The sequence below is a fragment of the Bufo bufo genome, chromosome 5, assembly GCF_905171765.1.
Source record: "Bufo bufo chromosome 5, aBufBuf1.1, whole genome shotgun sequence".
Classification (NCBI taxonomy): Eukaryota; Metazoa; Chordata; class Amphibia; order Anura; family Bufonidae; genus Bufo; species Bufo bufo.
The window spans coordinates 110,288,327-110,311,886 of NC_053393.1; the positions used below are offsets into that span (position 1 = coordinate 110,288,327).

General features: G+C 43.5%; 1 protein-coding gene across 1 annotated transcript in view; it reads right to left on the bottom strand.

Moving 5' to 3' along the window:
• TBCCD1 (TBCC domain containing 1) overlaps nt 1–23,560 on the bottom strand; it is a 139,999-nt gene that overhangs the window by 32,113 nt on the left and 84,326 nt on the right. Inside the window, exons 4-5 of the mRNA XM_040432835.1 lie at nt 20,658–20,844; nt 2,285–2,779 (exon numbers count right to left, since the gene is read on the bottom strand). Coding sequence (XP_040288769.1) covers nt 2,285–2,779; nt 20,658–20,844 — 682 coding nt within the window. The remainder of the gene's footprint in view (nt 1–2,284; nt 2,780–20,657; nt 20,845–23,560) is intronic.

Sequence of the window (23,560 nt, forward strand, 5' to 3'; positions counted from 1 at the left end):
CCTCACTGCGCCTGCGCTGAATATGTCACAGACAGCCGGCATCGCGGAGAAGAGATCTGTGACGTCGCTGGATCCTCCTATGTGGTAAGTATTTGCCTGATTGGCCAGCGCTTTATTCCAACTGATAGCACCTATGATCAAGGGTGCATTAGAAAAATAAATATTTCATACAAAAAATGTTCTACCAATAATAGCAGTGACATATTCAGCGCCGAATACTGAATAGGACGACGCAGGCGTGAGATTTCGCCGGCAGAAGGAGACCAACACTGGCCTGGTCCAGTCAATCAAGTTTACATGGACGTTGAAAGAGGTGGACGAACGGAGCCTTTAGGAGCAGGTGCAACGCCCCCCCTGCTCCTAGAGGCTAATTAGCATATAATAAAAGTTAAAATTGTGCAGTAATGGAATCATCCATAAGCATAAGAAAAGGCTAGTTAGGGTCTGCTGACATTAGCACATCGCTAATGTTAGCCAGTTTAATAGGGTTAATTCTGATGCCGGCCAGCCACTGCCACCAATGGAGAAAGAGTGGGCGGAGGGACTGTGGCCACCAATGATAATTAACCAGAGGACCATTCATGGGTCCAGACTTTATTAACTAAGTAGCAGGACATGTAGAGCGACGCCTAGGGATCTCCCTGCACTTACTATTATTTGCTCTACATGTCCTGCTACTTAGTTAAGTATAGACCCATGAAAGGTCCTCTAACAGATACAGGAGGTGAGTGCGGCACCTGAGGGGTTAACTGCCGCTGATCGCAGCTCCCTGTCAGAGGTCGGGTGCCGCCTAAGTGATTCTGCCGCACCGCCTCCTGTATTTGTACTAAAGGTTAATTATCATTGGTGACGCAGTGCACCCCCCCTCCAGTATTAAAATCATTGGTGGCAGTGGCCACAGGGTCCCCTCTCCCCTCCTCCTCATTGGTGGCAGTGGCAGCTTCTGTTTGGAGCCCTAGCAGTGTAATCCTGGGGCTCCGATTGGTTACCATGGCAGCCAGGACGCCACTGAAGCCCTGGCTGCCATGGTAATCTCGCTGCTGCTGTGTGTACTATGCACAGGGCAGCAGGGACAGTGTAAAGTCCTATTCACCCTAATAGAGCTCTATCAGGGTGAATAGGACAAGGGATGAAAAGATCCCAGGTTCTAGCCCCTAAGGGGGGAAATAGTTATTAAATAAAAAGTAATAAAAAAAACAGAAAAAAAAAGTAAAAAAAACACCAAAATGTTACGTATAAATCACCCCATACCCAATTTTTCATATAAAATATATAAACAATAAATAAACATATTACATATCGCCACGTCTGAAAAGTCCAAACTATTAAAATATTTAAAAAAGTTCCTGTGGTGAGCGCCGTAACAGAAGTCCTGCCCACCCACTAAGCCCCGCAGCAGGGGATAGATCATCAGTTTAAAAAACTGCAGAAACCCTTTAACTCCTGTATCTCAGAAATGGAAGGACATTTTTAATAAAGACCAAATTAAAAAATGATTTGTAGTTTAAAATAAGTAAAATGCAATCATTAAAAATGCTCCCAGGCCTTCAAATTAAATATATTCACTTTGCATCCTTCTTTTTGGATTACTATCACTCACTTTTCCAACTTAAAGGGAACCGGTCACCTCCAACAAACATCCCAAGCCGGCAGCAGTACCTGAGAGTAGCCAGCAGCAGGTTTGTAACGATCATTTACTTCCTGCAGGCAGATGAAGCAAAAGCTGTAAAAACGTTCTTTAATCCCCTGCCGGCGCGCTTCTCTAGTCAGGCTTGAAGTCGCGGAGGCAGCGGCCTCCTTGCTTCAAGTCACGGTAACCACGCCCCCTTCCCTGCCCCTTCGCCGTGACTGACAGCCGGCCGAACTGTCGTGCATAAGCGCTGTCAATCACAGCGAAGGGGCAGGGAAGGGGGCGTGGTTACCGTGACTTGAAGCAAGGAGGCCGCTGCCTCCGCGACTTCAAGCCTGACTAGAGAAGCGCGCCGGCAGGGGATTAAAGAAAGTTTTTACAGCTTTTGCTTCATCTGCCTGCAGGAAGAAAATGATCGTTACAAACATGCTGCTGGCTACTCTCAGGTACTGCTGCCGGCTTGGGATGTTTGTTGGAGGTGACCGGTTCCCTTTAATATGCATAAAGTAATTAAGTCACATTATCATTATTATACATTGCTTTGTTGCATTTGGGCATGTAGGCCCTTGACTTTTTTCTTCATAAAGTCTTCAAAGGAATATCATTTTGCAAAAAAAATTATAAGAAATTGTACCAAAAACAAAGCACACTTACCTAGTTATTTTTGCTTCCTTGACAGCTTTTTGCCACATTTGTATTTTCTGCTGTCTCTGATCCATTGATTTCTGGAACACAGGTGGAAGGCCTCCTGGAATCTCAGTTGTGTCCCCTTCCATTTCAAATGGAATAACAAATGAACAAAACTCTCGAGGTGACATGAGCTTCCATACCTGGTCGTCATTCTCTGTAGACAGCAGATGTGGTCTGTCCCAATAATTAGGCAAAGTGGCTAAACCAGTCTGTCCCATGTGATCTTCTAACATTGAATAATGAGTGTGAAAGGGTGCAAATACAACACACTGGTTACCAGAGAATAAAAGAGGCCTTGTAGGAGTAAGTATATGGAAAGTACAGCTTGTGGTAGACAAAAGTGACAATCGCTGACAAACACTGATAACTTTTACATGGTCACACATCTGAACATGAAGGACAGTTTGCACTGGTCCTAGGACAATTGTGCTGTTTCTACATTTTTCAATTGTGACAGATCTAGGAAAAAAAAGAAAGACGGGTAAGAGTGTAACCTGCTCACTGTGCTGGTAGACTAAACAGTCATATACATCATACTTAAGGAGGCAAGAAACAGCTGCATAAGGGTGCATTCACACGACCGTATTTTTGGCTCCGCATCCGTTCCGCAATTTTGCGGAACGGGTGCGGACCCATTCATTTCAATGGGGCCGCAAAAGATGTGGACAGCACACAATGTGCTGTCCGCATCCGTAGATCCGTTCCGCGGCCCCGCAAAAAAGATAGAGCATGTCCTATTCTTGTCCGCATTCGCGGACAAGAATAGGCATTTCTATCATAGGGGCGGCTACATTCACGCGGCCGGTATCCGTGTTTTGCGGATCCGCAATTTGCGGACCGCAAAACACATACGGTCGTGTGAATGTAGCCTTAAAGGAAGACACACACATAATATATCTACAAACTGAGTAGACCAAAGAAAATCACTACATATTACCATATAGTAAGGTAAAGAGGCCCTGTCAGCAAGACCAACCCTATTAAATCAGGCATACTGCCTGGTAGGGTTGACTCTGCTGATTAAATAATATCTGAATGGAGAAACTCTGTTAAACAATTCCAGTGAAAACAGTAACTTTCTATATGTAAATTAAGGTTTCAGTGCATATAGGGGTGGGCCCTAACCACAATTGGGCCACATGCGCAATAAACATCTGTTCATCTTAAGTTGTGGTGCATGGCGCCAGCGTGTTAATACAGGGTCAGGCAAGAGGACACTCATGCCTGACCCAGTTAGTCAAGGGAAGTAAGGAAGGGGGAGTTTCCAGAAACGCTGAGGTGCATGGGCCTGTCCCTTAGTGCACCGATCCCCAATTTATATATAAAAGAAAAATGTTTTTAATGGAATGGCAAAATGGATTTTTACCATCCAGGTATCGTTTTAATCAGCAAAATCAATCTTACCAGGTTTAGTAGCGATGCCTGGTTTAATAGAGATGTCCTTCTTGTGGGAGCCTTTTTAAAGAGGACCTTTCACCCATTATGACATTGTGAACTAAGTATACAGACATGGAGAGCGGCGCCCGGGGATCTCACTGCACTTACTATTATCCCTGGGCGTCGCTCGGTCTCCCGCTATGCCCTCCGGTATCTTCGGTCACAAAGTTATGGTAGGCGGAGATTTCAGTCACTAAGTTATGGTAGGCGGAGTCTGCCCTTGTTCTGCTGTAGCGCTGGCCAATCGCATTGCAGAGCTCACAGCCTGGGAGGTTAGTTTCTCCCAGGCTGTGAGCTCTGTAATGCGATTGGCCAGCGCTACAGCAGAACAAGGGCAGACTCCACCTACCATAACTTTGTGACCGAAGATACTGGAGGGCATAGCGGGAGAACGGAGCGGCGCCTGGGGATAATAGTAAGTGCAGTGAGATCCCCGGGCGCCGCTCTACATGTCTGTATAGTTAGTTCACAATGTCATAATGGGTGAAAGTTTCCCACATAACTGATACTTATGAATTATCCTGTATATATGCTATAAAATATAATTCACGGAAAGGAGGAATTACACTTACTGGTAATTGTATTTCCAGGAATCCCTCATGAAAGCCTGACTGGAGTTTGCAATCTAGACCTTCTTGGGACAGGATGCAGAGAAATGTAAAGGCTCCTCCCATCACCACCCTCTAGTGTTCCAGATTACTACACTAATATGGATGCAACTGAATTATTAAAACCAATAGGAATCCTTCATATAGTAGATTCACATAGCAGGTAATTACTGAACTTATTGAGGCCAACAGAGAACCCACCTATAGGCTTAGAAGCTGACAGCCAGGTGAGTTCTGGGGAAGCAAGGCTACTCAGGAAGGAGAGGCAGAAGCCCCGGATCCAGATCCAGCCTTAGAAGAACTCATAGCACTCCAAGATATTTTTTTTCTTTGCCCATATAGTGCAGGATAGTCCATTATTAAAAAGTAAGATAGAGACACTTGTGCATGCCTTGTGTATACCCATTTCATTTGATGTATAATTTGTTGGTTGACATCCTGAATCCTTCTCATCTCATATCTGGTTTTCCTAATACATGCTACATTTTCCATCATGCCTGGCTTTGCAGAGACTGATAAGGGGTGGAGTATCACCACCCTGCTCAGATTAGGGACACACAGATGCTATACCCTCACACTGCGGTGTCTCCATGTTTTCCTATGTGATACAGCTGGAGCCTCACTGCCCTTTCATCTCTCTCTCCCCGTCAGCTTTTAAATGGAGGTGGTAGAGAAACCAGTGTGAAGCTAAATCTCATAGAACTACACTGGAGATTAGACAGATGATACAGACCGGAAGTGTAAAAAAGGCGGTTTATATAAATGCAGCTAATCACTGCATATTCTTACCTACTAAGCCTTGAGAAAGTATTCATACCCCTTGAACTTTCCGAATTTTTTTTCATGTTACAGCCACAAACGTAAATGTATTTTATTGGATTTTATGTGATAGACCAACACAGAATAGCAAGTATGTGTGAAGTGAAAAGAAAATGATATATAGTTTCCAAAATTTTTAATAAATAAAAATCTGAAAAGTGTGGAGTTCATTTGTATTCAGCCCCCTGTACTGATAGCCCTAAATAAAACCCACTGTGACCATTTGCCTTGAGAAGTCAACTAATTCATAAATAGAATCCACCTGTGTTATTTATTCTTAGTATAATTACAGCTGTTCAGTGTAGGCCTCAGAGGTTTGTTAGAGAACATTAGTGATCAAACAGCTTAATGAAAACCAAGGAGCACACCAGACAGGTCAGGGATAAAGGTTGTGGAAAAGTGTAAAGCAGGATTAAGTTATAAAAAAAATTCCCAAGCTCTGAACATCTCACGGAGCACTGTTCAATCCATCATCCGAAAAATGAAAGGCGTATGACAACTGGAAACCCACTAAGACATGACCATCCACCTAAACTGACAGCCCAAGCAAGGAGAGTACAAATTAGAGAAGCAGCCAAGAGGCCCATGGTCACAGCTCAGGTGGGAGAATCTGTCCACAGATTAGTTGTGTATTCTACAAATCTGGCCTTTGTGGCAGAGTGGCAAGAAGAAAGCCATTTTTTTTAAAGCAAGCCATAAGAAGTCCAGTTTGCAGTCTGCCATAAGCTATGTAGAAGAGCAGCGGTCCCCAACCACCAGGCACAGGACCGGACCCTGGAAGATTGTTTGCCGGGCCGCGGCAATACAGAGGACCGAAGTCGCCTGGCGCACGCGCTCCCGATGCGCACATCACACGCAACGGGCGGCCGGGAAGGAAGGAGAGCGTTCATTTCTTCCAAATGTGATGCCGGCCAGCCACTCCACCAATGAAGAGAGTGGGCGGAGGATGGGAGAGACTGTGGCCACCAATGATAATTAACCAGAGGACCTTTCATGGGTCCGGACTTTATTAACCAAGTAGCAGGACATGTAGAGCAGCGCCCAGGGATCTCCCTGCATTTATTATTCCTGGGCGCCGCTCTGGCCCCCGTTACTGTCTCCCGCGCTGTATGCTAATTACTACTATCGGAAAACACCAGGAAGGAGACATCAGCTTCTCTCCCTGGGCGTTCCTTCTTTCTGGCTGTAGCGCTGTGCAATCACTGCGCAGAGCGTCACAGCCAGGGAGAAAAAAACAAAAACAACTCACCTTCTCCCTGGCTGTGACGCTCTGAGCTGCGATTGGACAGCGCTACAGCCAGGGAGAAGGAACGCCCAGGGAGAGAAGCTGATGTCTCCTCCCTGGTGTTCCGATAGTAGTAATTAGCATACAGCGCGGGAGATGGTAATGGGGGCCACAGCAGGGGCGAACGGAGTGGCGCCCAGATATATTAGTGCAAGTAGATCCCTGGGCACCGCTCTACATGTCCTGCTACTCAGTTAATAAAGTATGGACCGATGAAAGGTCCTCTTACAGATACAGGAGGTGGGTGCGGCACCTGAGGGGTTAACTGCCGCTGATCGCAGCTCCCTGTCAGAGGTCGGGTGCCGGCTATGTGATTCTGCCGCACCCGCCTCCTGTATCTGTATTAAAGGTTAATTACAATGGAATGGTTTAGAGAAAAGCATATTTATTTGTTAGAATGGTCCAGTCAAAGCCTAGACAAATCCCATTGAGAATCTGTGGCAAGAGTTGAAAATTGATGTTCACAGCTGCTCTCCATCGAATTCGACTGAGCTGGAGCTATTTTGCAAAGGAGAATGGGAAAAAATGTCAGCCTCTAGATGTGCAAAGGTGGTAAATACATACCCCAAAAGACTTGCAGCTGTAATTATAGTGAAAGGTGGTCCTACAAAGTATTGACTCGGGGCTGAATACAAATACACACACTTTACAGCTTTTTTTTAATGAAATATTATTGTGAGTTAGAAATATATGAAAAAAACTAAACAAAAAAAAACTAAAACCCCGGAGTGATTTAAATGCTATACAAGCACATACAGCAATGTTATGTCTATTATAAAGCTTTCCATTATAATATATTCAAACAATGTATATAAATTCTACAAGGTTCATAAAGAATTATTGCTTCCAATATTATCCCCTTTGCAAAGAGAGTAAAACTAACCATAAAATGTTCATCAATTATATAAATAGTAAAAAGGTGTACCATATTTTTTGCCCCATAAGACGCAGTCGTCCCCCCCCCCTGCGTCTTATGGGGTGAATACTAATGAGCGCTTCCATTATGGAATCGCTCATTAGTATCGGAGGACTGGGAAGCGGTGAAGGATCTGTACTCACAGCTTCCTGGTCCTCGACTGTCAAGGCTGCGCACAGAGTGAGGGCGCTCTGTGACCTCACGCTGTGCGCGCAGGATCAAAGCACAGCCGATAGCAGGATTAAGAGGATCGCGATGTAGATGAGGAGCGGCGGCGTCCTGGAGCAGGAGAGGTAAGTGGGTTTTTTATTTTGTCATCTGAGGCAATGGGGGCTGATCAAGAGGCAATGGGGGCTAATATGAGACTGGGGGCTGATCAAATGAGGCATGGGAGGGCTGATTTGAGACTGGGGGTCTTATTGGTGTCTTATTAACATTGGGGATGTGATTGGAGCTGTGATCTGAGGTCTGAATAACATTGGGGGTCTGATTGCTGGTCTGACCTGAGGTCTAATAAAAAAGATTTTTTCTTATTGTCCTGCTCTAAAAACTAAATACGGTGCGTCTTATAGGGCGAAAAATACGTTAATTAGGAGAAAGCAAATATATTAAATATTTTTTTTCTCCTCTGTATTCACTGAGGAAAAAGAACTTTCAGATGAAATGCAGAGTGTCAAAGTCAACAACCCATTAAAAACGGCCTTTCCGAACCAGGAAGAAGTGCAACGGTATCTTAACCACCTCAGCCCCCAGTGCTTAAACACCCTGAAAGACCAGGCCACTTTTTACACTTCTGACCTACACTACTTTCACCGTTTATTGCTCGGTCATGCAACTTACCACCCAAATGAATTTTACCTCCTTTTCTTCTCACTAATAGAGCTTTCATTTGGTGGTATTTCATTGCTGCTGACATTTTTACTTTTTTTGTTATTAATCGAAATTTAACGATTTTTTTTGCAAAAAAATGACATTTTTCACTTTCAGTTGTAAAATTTTGCAAAAAGAACGACATCCATATATAAATTTTGCTCTAAATTTATTGTTCTACATGTATTTGATAAAAAAAAAATGTTTGGGTAAAAAAAAAATGGTTTGGGTAAAAGTTATAGCGTTTACAAACTATGGTACAAAAATGTGAATTTCCGCTTTTTGAAGCAGCTCTGACTTTCTGAGCACCTGTCATGTTTCCTGAGGTTCTACAATGGCCAGACAGTACAAACACCCCACAAATGACCCCATTTCGGAAAGTAGACACCCTAAGGTATTCGCTGATGGGCATAGTGAGTTCATAGAACTTTTTATTTTTTGTCACAAGTTAGCGGAAAATGATTTTTTTTTTTTTCTTACAAAGTCTCATATTCCACTAACTTGTGACAAAAAATAAAAACTTCCATGAACTCACTATGCCCATCAGCGAATACCTTGGGGTGTCTTCTTTCCAAAATGGGGTCACTTGTGGGGTAGTTATACTGCCCTGGCATTCTAGGGGCCCAAATGTGTGGTAAGGAGTTTGAAATCAAATTCTGTAAAAAATGACCAGTGAAATCCGAAAGGTGCTCTTTGGAATATGGGCCCCTTTGCCCACCTAGGCTTCAAAAAAGTGTCACACATCTGGTATCTCCGTATTCAGGAGAAGTTGGGGAATGTGTTTTGGGGTGTCATTTTACATATACCCATGCTGGGTGAGATAAATATCTTGGTCAAATGCCAACTTTGTATAAAAAAATGGGAAAAGTTGTCTTTTGCCAAGATATTTCTCTCACCCAGCATGGGTATATGTAAAATGACACCCCAAAACACATTCCCCAACTTCTCCTGAATACGGAGATACCAGATGTGTGACACTTTTTTGCAGCCTAGGTGGGCAAAGGGGCCCATATTCCAAAGAGCACCTTTCGGATTTCACTGGTCATTTTTTACAGAATTTGATTTCAAACTCCTTACCACACATTTGGGCCCCTAGAATGCCAGGGCAGTATAACTACCCCACAAGTGACCCTATTTTGGAAAGAAGACACCCCAAGGTATTCCGTGAGGGGCATGGCGAGTTCCTAGAATTTTTTATTTTTTGTCACAAGTTAGTGGAAAATGATGATTTTTTTTTTATTTATTTTTTTCTTAAAGTCTCATATTCCACTAACTTGTGACAAAAAATAAATACTTCCATGAACTCACTATGCCCATCAGCGAATACCTTGGGGTGTCTTCTTTCCAAAATGGGGTCACTTGTAGGGTAGTTATACTGCCCTGGCATTCTAGGGGCCCAAATGTGTGGTAAGGAGTTTGAAATCAAATTCTGTAAAACATGACCAGTGAAATCCGAAAGGTGCTCTTTGGAATGTGGGCCCCTTTGCCCACCTAGGCTGCAAAAAAGTGCCACACATGTGGTATCTCCGTATTCAGGAGAAGTTGGTGAATGTGTTTTGGGGTGTCATTTTACATATACCCATGCTGGGTGAGAGAAATATCTTGGCAAAAGACAACTTTTCCCATTTTTTTTATACAAAGTTGGCATTTGACCAAGATATTTATCTCACCCAGCATGGGTATATGTAAAATGACACCCCAAAACACATTCCCCAACTTCTCCTGAATACGGAGATACCACATGTGTGACACTTTTTTGCAGCCTAGGTGGGCATAGGGGCCCACATTCCAAAGAGCACCTTTCGGATTTCACTGGTCATTTTTTACAGAATTTGATTTCAAACTCCTTACCACACATTTGGGCCCCTAGAATGCCAGGGCAGTATAACTACCCCACAAGTGACCCCATTTTGGAAAGAAGACACCCCAAGGTATTCGCTGATGGGCATAGTAAGTTCTTTGAAGTTTTTATTTTTTGTCACAAGTTAGTGGAATATGAGACTTTGTAAGGAAAAAAAAAAAAAAAAAAAAAATAACTCATCATTTTCCACTAACTTGTGACAAAAAATAAAAAATTCTAGGAACTTGCCATGCCCCTCACGGAGTACCTTGGGGTGTCTTCTTTCCAAAATGGGGTCACTTGTGGGGTAGTTATACTGCCCTGGCATTTTCCAGGGGCCCTAATGTGTTGTAAGTAGGTAAATGACCTGTGAAATCCGAAAGGTGCTCTTTGGAATGTGGGCCCCTTTGCCCACCTAGGCTGCAAAAAAGTGCCACACATGTGGTATCGCCGTATTCAGGAGAAGTTGGGGAATGTGTTTTGGGGTGTCATTTTACATATACCCATGCTGGGTGAGATAAATATCTTGGTCAAATGCCAACTTTGTATAAAAAAAATGGGAAAAGTTGTCTTTTGCCAAGATATTTCTCTCACCCAGCATGGGTATATGTAAAATGACACCCCAAAACACATTCCCCAACTTCTCCTGAGTACGGCGATACCAGATGTGTGACACTTTTTTGCAGCCTAGATGCGCAAAGGGGCCCACATTCCTTTTATGAGGGCATTTTTAGACATTTGGATCCCAGACTTCTTCTCACGCTTTAGGGCCCCTAGAATGCCAGGGCAGTATAAATACCCCACATGTGACCCCATTTTGGAAAGAAGACACCCCAAGGTATTCAATGAGGGGCATGGCGAGTTCATAGAATTTTTTTTTTTTTGGCACAAGTTAGCGGAAATTGATTTTATTTATTTTTTTCTCACAAAGTCTCCCTTTCCGCTAACTTGGGACAAAAATTTCAATCTTTCATGGACTCAATATGCCCCTCACGAAATACCTGGGGGTGTCTTCTTTCCGAAATGGGGTCACATGTGGGGTATTTATACTGCCCTGGCATTCTAGGGGCCCTAAAGCGTGAGAAGAAGTCTGGAATATAAATGTCTAAAAAATTTTACGCATTTGGATTCCGTGAGGGGTATGGTGAGTTCATGTGAGATTTTATTTTTTGACACAAGTTAGTGGAATATGAGACTTTGTAAGAAAAAAAATAAAAATTTCCGCTAACTTGGGCCAAAAAAATGTCTGAATGGAGCCTTACAGAGGGGTGATCAATGACAGGGGGGTAATCAATGACAGGGGGGTGATCAGGGAGTCTATATGGGGTGATCACCCCCCTGTCATTGATCACCTCCCTATAAGGCTCCATTCAGATGTCCGTATGTGTTTTGCGGATCCGATCCATCAATCAGTGGATCCGTAAAAATCATACTGACATCTGAATGCAGCCTGACAGGGGGGGTGATCAATGACAGGGGGGGTAATCAATGACAGGGGGGGGTAATCAATGACAGGGGGGTGATCAGGGAGTCTATATGGGGTGATCACCACAGTCATTGATCACGCCCCTGTAAGGCTCCATTCAGACGTCCGTATGCGTTTTGCGGATCCGATCCATCTATCAGTGGATCCGTAAAAATCATACGGACATCTGAATGGAGCTTTACAGGGGTGTGATCAATGACAGGGGGGTAATCAATGACAGGGGGGTAATCAATGACAGGGGGGTAATCAATGACAGGGGGGTGATCAGGGAGTCTATATGGGGTGATCACCACAGTCATTGATCACGCCCCTGTAAGGCTCCATTCAGACGTCCGTATGCGTTTTGCGGATCCGATCCATCTATCAGTGGATCCGTAAAAATCATGCGGACATCTGAATGGATCTTACAGGGGGGTAATCAATGACAGGGGGGTGATCAGGGAGTCTATATGGGGTGATCACCACAGTCATTGATCACTCGCCTGTAAGGCTCCATTCAGATGTCCGTATGCGTTTTGCGGATCCGATCCATCTATCAATCTATCAGTGGATCCGTAAAAATCATGCGGACATCTGAATGGAGCTTTACAGGGGGGTGATCAATGACAGGGGGGTAATCAATGACAGGGGGTGATCAGGGAGTCTATATGGGGTGATCAGGGGTGATCAAGGGTGAATAAGGGGTTAATAAGTGACAGGGGGGGGTGTAGTGTAGTGGTGTTTGGTGCTACATATTACTGAGCTGCCTGTGTCCTCTGGTGGTCGATCCAAACAAAGGGGACCACCAGAGGACCAGGTAGCAGGTATATTAGACGCTGTTATCAAAACAGCGTCTAATATACCTGTTAGGGGTTAAAAAAAATCACATCTCCAGCCTGCCAGCGAACGATCGCCGCTGGCAGGCTGGAGATCCACTCGCTTACCTTCCGTTCCTGTGAGCGCGCGCGCCTGTGTGCGCGCGTTCACAGGAAATCTCGGTCATCGCGAGATGACGCATATATGCGTGACTCTGCGCAGGGCTGCCACCTCCGGAACGCGAATCTGCGTTAGGCGGTCCGGAGGTGGTTAAAAAGATTAAAATAGATAAATCACAAGGTCCACATGGCATACACCCCTGTATCCTAAGATAATTGTACATCATCTCCCGCCTAGACTACTGCAATATTCTCCTCTGTGGCCTTCCATCTAGCACTCTCGCACCCCTCCAATCTATCCTCAACTCTGCTGCACGATTGATCCATCTCTCACCCTGTTACTCCTCTGCCTCGCCCCTCTGTCAATCCCTTCACTGGCTCCCCATTGCCCAACAAATTCAGTTCAAAATACTAACAAATACATACAAGGCCATCCACAACCTGTTCCCTCCCTACATCTCTGAGCTACTTTCCCCGATACATCCCCACACGCAATCTCCGATCCTCACAAGACCTCCTTCTCTCCTATCCTCTTACCACCTCTTCCCAAAATCCCCTCCAAGATTTCTCCCGTGCATCCCCCATACTCTGGAACTCGCTACCCCAACATATCAGACTCTCACCTACAGTGGAATCCTTCAAAAGAAACTTAAAAACCCACCTCTTCAGACAAGCCTACAACCAGTGACCCTGCTGCCTCCATACCGCCATGACCAGCTTGACCCTCACCTACTGTGTCCTTCTCCCATACCATGTAGATTGTAAGCCCTCCTTCTGTACGAGTATGCAACTTCCCTTGTTCATGCTTAGTGCAATTGTCTGTAATATGTATGTATACCCCTTTTCATATGTACAGCGCTATGGAATGAGTGGCGCTTTAATAATAAAAATAATAATAATTATTAAGTAATTGACAGACCCTTATTTCTGATATTTAGGGACTTTAAAATGACACGGTGTTCCACAGGATTGGCGGTTAGTAAATGTGGTGCCAATATTAAAAAAATATATATAAATAAATAAATAAAAGGGTCAAAAACAGAGCCCAGTAACTATAGGCGGGTAAGGCTACTTTCACACTAGCGTTCGGGGCTCCGCTTGTGAGCTCCGTTTGAAGGGGCTCACAAACGGCCCGAACGCATCCGTACTGCCCTAATGCATTCTGAGTAGATGCGGATCCGCTCAGAATGCATCCGTCTGGCAGCGTTCAGCCTCCGCTCAGCAAGCGGACACCCGAACGCTGCTTGCAGCGTTCGGGTGTCCGCCTGGCCGTGCGGAGGCAAACGGATCTGTCCAGACTTACAATGTAAGTCAATGGGGACGGATCCGTTTGAATATGACACAATATGGCTCAATTTTCAAACGGATCCGTCCCCCATTGACTTTCAATGTAAAGTCTGGACGGATCCGTCTGAACTACTTTCACACTTAGAATTTTTTCTAAGCTATAATGCAGACGGATCCATTCTGAACGGATCCAAACGTCTGCATTATAGGAGCGGATCCGTCTGTGCAGACATCAGACGGACCCGCTCTGAACGCAAGTGTGAAAGTAGCCTTAGTCTAACATTTGTCGTGGGAAACTGAGGGTTTTCTAAGAGACACTATCTTGGAGTATCAGAATGGCTTCATGAGGGATGTTGGTCTTCTCTGCCGAAAGATTTTAACTGTTCTGATCACTAGGTCCTGTTTCTCCAAGGGGAGAAAGGAAGGTAGTTTTCAGGAATCTAAGAAAATTCCCAAAAAGATCTTTTGCTGAGCTGCTAGCAGATCTGACTTTTCGCGATCTAATATCCAGTCTAGTTAAAGGGCTCATTCAGGCGACCGTATGTGTTTTGGTGTCTGCAAATTGCGGATCTGCAAAACACGGATACCAGCCATGTGCCTTCCGCATTTTGCGGAACGGATAGCCCTATTACAGAAATGCCTATTCATGTCCACGATTACGGACAAGAATAGGACACGTTCTATGTTTTTTTGCAGGGCCACGGAACAGGAGCACGGATGCGGACAGGACATGCTGTCAGCATCTTTTGCGGACCCATTAAAAATAATGGGTCCGCATCTGTTCTGCAAAATTGCGGAACAGATGTGGACTCAAATATATGGTCCTGTGAATGGGCTCTAGAAGGCTGCTATTGCCATCTGTAAGTGATCTAGAAGCAATTTCTTTGGTGGGGCAACCAGTAAGAAATCATCCCGATAGGGGACAATTAACATACTTTTCTAAAGAACAGCTGGCAACCTCTGCAATAATTTTGGTAAATACCCTTGGGGCTGCTGATAGCCCAAAGGGTAGAGCTCTGAATTGATAATGGGAGATACTTCCCCTATGGAAACAGCGACCCTTAGATATTTTTGCTAACTGTTGTGCATTGGAATATGGTAGTAGGCATCCGCCAGATCTGGTGTTGCCATATAGCAGTTTTTATTTAGAATATTTATTGTTGATTTTATGGTCTCCATTTTAAACCTCTTATATAAGATGAAGCAGTTTAAATCTTTGAGATTGATTATTAATCGGAAGGACCTGTTGAGTTTCGCGACTAAGAAAATTGGGGAGTAGAAACCCTGACCTTCCTGAGAGCAAGGGACTGGAATTCGTACCCGTTTTTGTATTAGGGAGAATATTTACTTTTCCAATGCTAGCGGTTTCTGAGTATTTAATAGGGGTCTGTTTATCAGAAATCTGTTTGGCGGCAGCTTCCAACTTGTAATCCTGTTGGCTTGCTTTCAGAACCAAAGTCAAGGGGGTGACGTTCTCCCATGCTTGAAGGAACATGCTGAGACTAGAACAGACTGGAAATCTGGCGTTAGTGTTACTTTTTGCTGCCGCGAGTAAACAGGAACCATTTCCTCTACCCTCTATGAGTAGAGTCCTTTTTCCTCTGGTACTATCTACCGCTTCCATGTTTATGAAAGGAGCACCACTGCTGGAAGAATCTGGATTCAGAAGGTAATTTTTTTTTGTTGTCCGATGCCTTTTCAGGAATCTGTCTCCCTCACAGGGGATTGAATCTTTTAGGCTTTTTTAGACCCCGAGTCACCAGACCACGACCTGAGCCAAACTGCTCTGCGACAATGCAACTGATCTAGAAATAAGCCTTACAAGGTCTGCTGAGGTGTCCGCTAGAAAGTTAAGGGGCTGTTTTACTACTGTCTGAAATGGTCACCTGCAGTCGATCCTATGAGCGCAAGGCTCATGCCTGGGGTTGCTTTATGCACAAGGATTTAAGCCAAGAACAGGGAAGTTGAGCGCACACTCTACCCAGCACTCCCAGAAGCTGGAGAAAGAAAAGACTAGGCAAAAAAGATTCCATAACAGGAGGACTTGCATGCATCCCCCAAGGGACAGGAAACAAAAAATGAAGTCGATAAGAGGAGGCATTTCATTTTGGACTTCTACGTCGAATCCTGTCCCTTGAGAGTTGGGGAGATCCTCCTATATTGCCGTTGTGGAGGTGCCAGGGAAAATGTGTGTATATGGGTAAGTAACTGGCTCAGTGACAGAAAACAAAGGGTGGCTATTAAGAGTAGGTCACTGTCACCAGTGGGGTACCACAGGGGTCAGTATTGGGGCCTATTCTATTTAACAATTTTATTAATGATCTTGTAGAAGACCTGCACAGTAAAATATAATTTTTTAGCAGATAACACTAAACTGTGTAAAGTAATAAACACGAAAGAGGACAGTAGGCTGCTACAGACGGATTTGGATAGATTGGAGGTGTGGGAAGAAAAATGGCAGATGAGGTTTAAAGGGTTGTATAATCTTAGACATTGGGAACATATTGCTAGGAAAGCTATAGAGCACAGAGGCGTGCAGCAGCAGGCCAGGGAACAGAGGCATGCCGAGGCTTGGTTCTCATATGAGAGCCACGTTCCTGCTCTAAGAGCAGGACTGGCAGGAGTGCCAATCTGGGCTGTTTAACCTCTTATATGCCGCAGGCAATGGCACCCGCTACATGAAGGGGTACCCTGCAAATGTGATCACGGGGTGCCGATGTGTGTACAGGCTGGCTGGGACCCGGTGTAGGCCTCAAGCCTGCCTTGAGTGTTTCCCAGCAGGCTACACCTCTCTGGCGCATCCATCTGGTCAATGTCAGTATAGCACTGACATTAAAATACAATGCACTTAAAAATGCGCCTTTTTTTCAATTGCTCTTGGAAGATGATCATGAAAAAAGGAAGAAAAACACTTGGTCAATAAGGCCCAAAGCAGGATGACCACTAAGGGGTTAATTCAGACATAACTAACAAAATGTTTCTAGACTATGCATATTTGTATGCCTGGATGAGATTTATCCCTGCAACTTTGGCAAAACTGATTGGGGCTGTAGGGCAATAAACACTTTCCTCAAGGTAGACAGAAAAGTTTACAAAATATATTAAATCAACAAACAAATGGCAGACTAACGAGATAAAATTAGAACTCTAGTGGCAACAGAGCATACAGCTGCCAGTAAATATAGCTATAGACAACCAGGCTGGTTAACCCCTTAATGACCGGGCCATTTTGCACCTTCGTAAACAAGCTTATTTTTGAAAATCTGACACGTATCACTTTATGTGGTAATAACTTTGGAACACTTACGCCTCATTCACAAGTCAGTGTTTGGTCAGTGATTTCCATCAGTGATTTTGAGCCAAAACTAGGTGCGGTTCTAAACACAGAAGAGGTGCAGATCTTTCCCTTGTACCTTAGCTCCAATCCTGGTTTTGGCTCACAATCACTGATGGAAATCACTGACCGAACTCTGACTGTGTGATTGAGGCTTTACTTATCCAAGCCATTCTGAGTCTGTTTTCTCGTGACACATTGTGCTTCATGACAGTCATAATTTTGAGTCAATATATTTCACCTCTATTTATGAAAAAATCTCAAATTTATCAAAAATTGAAAAATTCACAATTTTTTTAAAATTTTATTTCTCTGCTTTTAAAACAGAAAAGTGATACCATGTAAAATATTTATTACTTAATATTCCCCATATGTCTACTTTATGTTGGCATCATTTTTAGGACGTTATAAGGCTTAGGGCTCTTTCACACCTGCGTTCTTGTCTTCCGGCATAGAGTTCCGTCGTCGGGGCTCTATACCGGAATAATCCTGATCAGGCATATCCCCATGCATTCTGAATGGAGAGAAATCCGTTCAGGATGCATCAGGATGTTTTCAGTTCCGGAACGGAACGTTTTTTGGCCGGAGAAAATACCGCAGAATGCTGCGCTTTTTGCTCCGGCCAAAAATCCGGAACACTTGCCGCAAGGCCGGATCCGGAATTAATGCTCATTGGAAGGCATTGATCCGGATCCGGCCTTAAGCTAAACGTCGTTTCGGCGCATTGCCGGAGCCGACATTTAGCTTTTTCTGAATGGTTACTATGGCTGCCGGGACGCTAAAGTCCTGTTTGCCATGGTAAAGTGTAGCAGGGAGCGCGGGAGCAGTATACTTACCGTCCGTGCGGCTCCCCAGGCGCTCCAGAGTGACGTCAGGGCGCCCCAAGCGCATGGATCACGTGATCGCATGGACACGTCATCCATGTGCATGGGGCGCTCTGACATCATTCTGGAGCGCCCCGTGAGCCGCACGGACTGTAAGTATACCGCTCTCCCGCTCCTACTATGGCAACCAGGACTTTAATAGCGTCCTGGGTGCCATAGTAACACTGAAAGCATTTGGAAGACGGTTCCGTCTTCAAATGCTTTCAGTACACTTGCGTTTTTCCGGATCCGGCGGGCAGCTCTGGCAACGGAAGTGCATGCCGGATCCCAACAACGCAAGTGTGAAAGAGGCCTTAGAACAGTTTTTTAAAATTTTAAAGAAAATTTCAAAAACCCACTTTTTAAGGACCAGTTGAAACCCCCATAAATGACCCCATTGTAGAAACTACACCCCTCAAGTTAGGCTACTTTCACACTATTTTTTTTAATTTTTTTTTGGATCCGTCATGGATCTGCGAAAACCCTTCTGTTACAATAATACAACCGCATGCATCCATCATAAACGGATTCGGTTCTATTATGCCTTCTATAGCCATGACGGATCAGTCATGAAAACCATTGAAAGTCAATGGGGGACCGATCTGTTTTCTATTGTGCCAGAGAAAACGGATCCGTCCCCATTGACTTACATTGTGTGCCAGAATGGATCCGACTTGCTCCGCACCACATCGCGGACAGAAAAAGGCTGCAGGCAACGTTTTGGTGTCCGCCTCCAGAGCTGAATGGTGACTGATCGGAGGCATACTGATGCATTCTGAGCGGATCCTTTTCCATTCAGAATGCTTAGGGCAAAACTGATCTGTTTTGGACCACTTTTCAGAGCCCTGAACGGATCTCAGAAACGGAAAGCCAAAACGCTAGTGTGAAAGTAGCCTTGCTCAATACTTATTTTACAAACCGTTAACCCTTTTCGGTATTACACAAGAATGAAAGGAAAATGGAGATGACATTTCTAAATTCAGATTTTCCATTTTAATCCATTTTTTTTCTTTAAAGGGAACCTGTCACCTGGATTTTGGGTATAGAGCTGAGGACATGGGCTGCTAGATCGCCGTTAGCACATCCGCAATAACCAGTCCCCATAGCTCTGTGTGCTTTTATTGTGTAAAAAAAAACGATTTTATATATATATATATATATATATATATATATATATATATAACCCTACAGTAGAAAATCAAAAATTTACATCATTTTGGAAACTATGGGATAAGGTGGCAGTTTTATTAGTACTATTTTGGGGTACATATGATTTTTAATGTTTTGGCACAGTCTTCATTTTTTGTTTGTTACAATGTTCATCTGACAGGTTAAATCTATTTTTATAGAGCAGGTTGTTACGGATGCAATGATATCAAATATGTCTACTTTGTTTGTTTCAGTTTTACATAATAAAGTACAGAAACAAACAATGACAAAAGGAGTGAAAAGTAAAGTATGCATTTTTTAACTACATTTGCTCAATTATAGTCCATTGTAATATCAAGCCATACGTTTCTATATATATATTTTTTTCTATTTACAAAGGTATTCTACAAGGTATTTTACAAAGAGCTTCTGACCACCACTGTATCCCATACATAACATTGGTCTGGAGAGGCGTATTTCAGACGCAGATAGTTAGTTGCGCCGCTATCTGTGACATCTCTCCACTCACTAGGTCTACAATTGTGGGCGTGGCATGGGCGGAGGAGGGGCGACAGGGTCGTCTCATTCATAATTTTCTATGCCTGTTTTAACAAATGTGCCTCATAAGTTTCATTTGCACTAGGGCACGGCTGTGCTTCATGAACCCACAGCAAAATCAATAGTGGGGTAACTGCAAGCTGCATTACTCACTTTGCAAGGGTTAGGAGCAAGCCAGGGGACATCCACCAAGGAAGGTGGTGGAATGGCTACAAAGGTTAGACAGAGACCCTAACTGTAGTCTCAGAAGCCATAGACAGCCAAGTGGGTTCTGGGGCGGATAGGGGACCTGTGTCCAGAAACATGCTAGCAAGGCTAGTCAGGAATTAGGAGAGGCAGAATGCTCAGCCTTAAAAGACCTTGAGGGTCTATTGCAGAAAATCTTTTACCCCGTAGCAGGGAACCTTCCTGCGTTTGTCCTCATTAGGAACAGGAAGAAAGCTTGAGGGTGGTGGTGCGAGGGGTCTTTTAACCTCTGTTTCCTGTGCTATGAAGGTCAAGTGGGCAACATCCAGTGGTGCTGCCATGAGTGGTGAACAGGGAAAAATCATTAGGGCTTATGCACATGACTGTTGGCTGTTTCGAAGTCCACAAAACATGAATACCGGCCGTGTGCATTCCACATTTTGCAGAACGGTATGGCAAGCCCCTAATAAAACAGACCTATCGTTATGCGGACAGAATGGACGTGCAGATGCGGACAAAATCTTTTGTTGTCCCATTGAAGTGAAAGGTTTTGCATCTGCCCCGCAAAAAACCCAAACCACAGTTGTGTGCATGAGCCCTTAAATTGTAAAATATTACACAGGATGTAAATCATCAGTGAATTGTAAAATAGGTTAGGAAAAAATGAAGCAATGGAGATGTACATGAGTTAACTAAATATGTAAGCATATATGTTAAACTTAGTAATCCTGGAAAACCCCTTTATGAAATAATCATAAATATAGAAAAGAATAGTATGTCCTTACCTTAATGGAGATAATAGATAGATAAAAGATTCATTACAGTGAGTGATTTTAACACGTGCTCCCACCAATGTTTCAGAACTTTTGGCCAAAGTTTGTCTGTGTATATAACTCATGAGAACCATATGATTACCTCGTGGCACTTTATAAACATTACAAATAATTTTTGCCTTTCTGTTTGAGCCATCAACTGTGTAAAAAAACAAAAAAAAAAACATGAAACCATAAGAAAAGGAACAAAGTATATAATGTAGATCCAGTCAGGTCCATAAATATTGGGACATCAACACAGTTCTAACATTTTTGGCTCTATACACCACTACAATATATTTGAAAAGAAACGAACAATGTGTGCTTTAACTGCAGACTGTCAGCTTTAATTTGAGGGTATTTACAAATCAGGTGAACGGTGTAGGAATTACAGCAGTTTGCATATGTGCCTCCCACTTGTTAAGGGACCAAAAGTAATGGGACACATTTAAATATTTGGCATTACAAGAGTGGAGCAAAATAAGCATCATATATGGTAGAACCGAAAATGTGTCAAAGAAAATCCAGTGTGGATAAGGAGGTAGTCTTCTCAAAGAGTAGTCATAAAGACCGCGCAACAGCCGGCACTAGGCCTCAATGACAGGGATCCCACCAAACCATGCCAATTGGCCCCTCAGGTGCCGCAATAGAGGGGTAAATTGCCTCGGTTCGCTATCGCCGCTTCCTGTCATTGAGAACGCATGCCGTGTATGTGATATCTATATTTGTATTGAGGGTAATTCTCATTGGTGGCGCAGCGGCCACAGCCCCTCCCCTCCTCCTCATTATTACCTTCTCATTAGTGGCGCAGCGGCAGCCGGATCACAGTGGGAAGGGACTCTCTCCTTCTCCACTGTGCCAGCTGTAATGTGCGCCGGATGTTTTAGAGGCATTCAGCACTGTGACGTATGTCTGCCCCTATGACGTCACTAAAATACCACGGTAATTAAGAAATGGCGATGTCACCATTTCTTAATACTGCGGTATATCGTTAATACCGGTTTAGTGCCCAACCCTAGCTGCTCCCAGTCTATGCCCTGAAATGCTGCCCTCAACCCAGGGAAATTAGCCTTTTTGAAATTGAGTGTCTTTGCTCTGCCTGACAGAGTTTGCTTCTTATATTTAGGGGAAATATAATTATATTGTGGTCACTATTACCTAGCGTTTTTCGAACAGTAACATTTCCAACAAGCTCTGCATCATTAGAAATTACCAGATCCAACAGAGCATTGCCCCTAGTGGGAGCTTCTACAAACTGGCCTATAAAGTGGTCCTGCAGCAAGTTGAGGAATCTTCTCCCCTTTGCGGTTGAGGCAGAATCATGTCCCCAGTCAATGTCTGGGAAGTTAAAATCTCCCATTATGACCACTGTACCCGCTAGTACAGCCCACTCTATTTGGTTATACGGTTGCGTTTCTATCACTTCTGTGATGTTAAGGGGTCTATAGATTACACCAAGTATTATTTTTTCAGTGTTTTTATCCCTTTGAACTTCCACCAATAAGGTTTCCACATCCTCACCCACAATTGCCTCTTTCACATTTGTCTTCAGATTACTCCTCACATACAGGCACACGCCACCACCTTTTCTATTGACCGTATATTTCCTAAATAATGTGAAACCCTCAATATTTACAGCCCAGTCATGCGAAGAGTCCAACCATGTCTACGCCACACCAACTCCAATTCTTGTGGAACACCTAAAGGGTTAACAAAGTTTGTAAAATCTGTTTTGAATACCTTGAGGGTGTAGTTTCTAAAATGTGGCCATTTATGGGTGGTTTCTATTATGTAAGCCCCACAAAGTAACTTCAGACCTGAACTGGTCCTTTAAAAATTGGGTTTTGGAAATTTACTTAAAAATGTTAAGATTTTCTTCTAAAATTCAAAGCCTTCTAACATCCCAAAAAAAGAAAGTGTAATTTACAAAATGATCCAAACATGAAGTAGACATATGGAAAATGTAAAGTAATAACTATTTTAGGAGGTATTACTACCTGTTTTAAAAGCAGAGAAATTGAAATTTTGAAAATTGCAAATTTTTCCGAATTTTTGTTAATTATTATTTTTATAAATAAAATTGAAATAGTTTGGCTCAATTTTACCACTGTCATGAAGTACAATATGTGACGAGAAAACAATCTCAGAATGGCCTGGATAAGTAAAAGTGTTTTAAAGTTATCACCACATAAAGTGACACTGGTCAGATTTGCAAAATTTGGCTGGGTCCTGAAGGTGAAAAATGGCTGGGTCCTGAAGGGGTTAAGGTGAAAAATGTTGCGCTCTTGAATGGTTTAATGATTGGAGAGGCTTTCTTTTCATTAAATTCTATCGCTTTTTTTCCCTGACCATTTTTTTGCTTCTCACTACTATCATGGTGGTTTTCGGGAAGGCACTTCTTGCTACGATTTGATAGCATGGAGGATGTCACAAGGGGGGTTAAATTCACTTAGAGGGGTTGTTTCACTTCAGAAAATGGCATTTATCATGTACACAAAGTTAATACAAGGCACTTACTAATGTATTATTATTATCCATATTGCTTCCTTTGCTGGCTTTATTTATTTTTCCATCACATTATACACTGCTCGTTTCCATGGTTACGGACACCTACAATCCATCAGCGGCTGCCTTGCTTGCACACTATAGGAAAAAGTGCTGGCCTCTCTGGTGGCCGGGACCATGGGAGCTCACATATGCTGTTGCTTGTTAATACCTTTAATATACTTAAAGGTTTCGATCATGCCCCCTTTTACCTCCTTTCCTCAAGGCTATACAGGTTAAATACTTTTAGTCCCTTCTAATATGTTTTGCTTCAGGCCCTTTACCATTGTTGTAGCCCACCTTTGCACTCTTTCCATTAATACCCTTAGGAA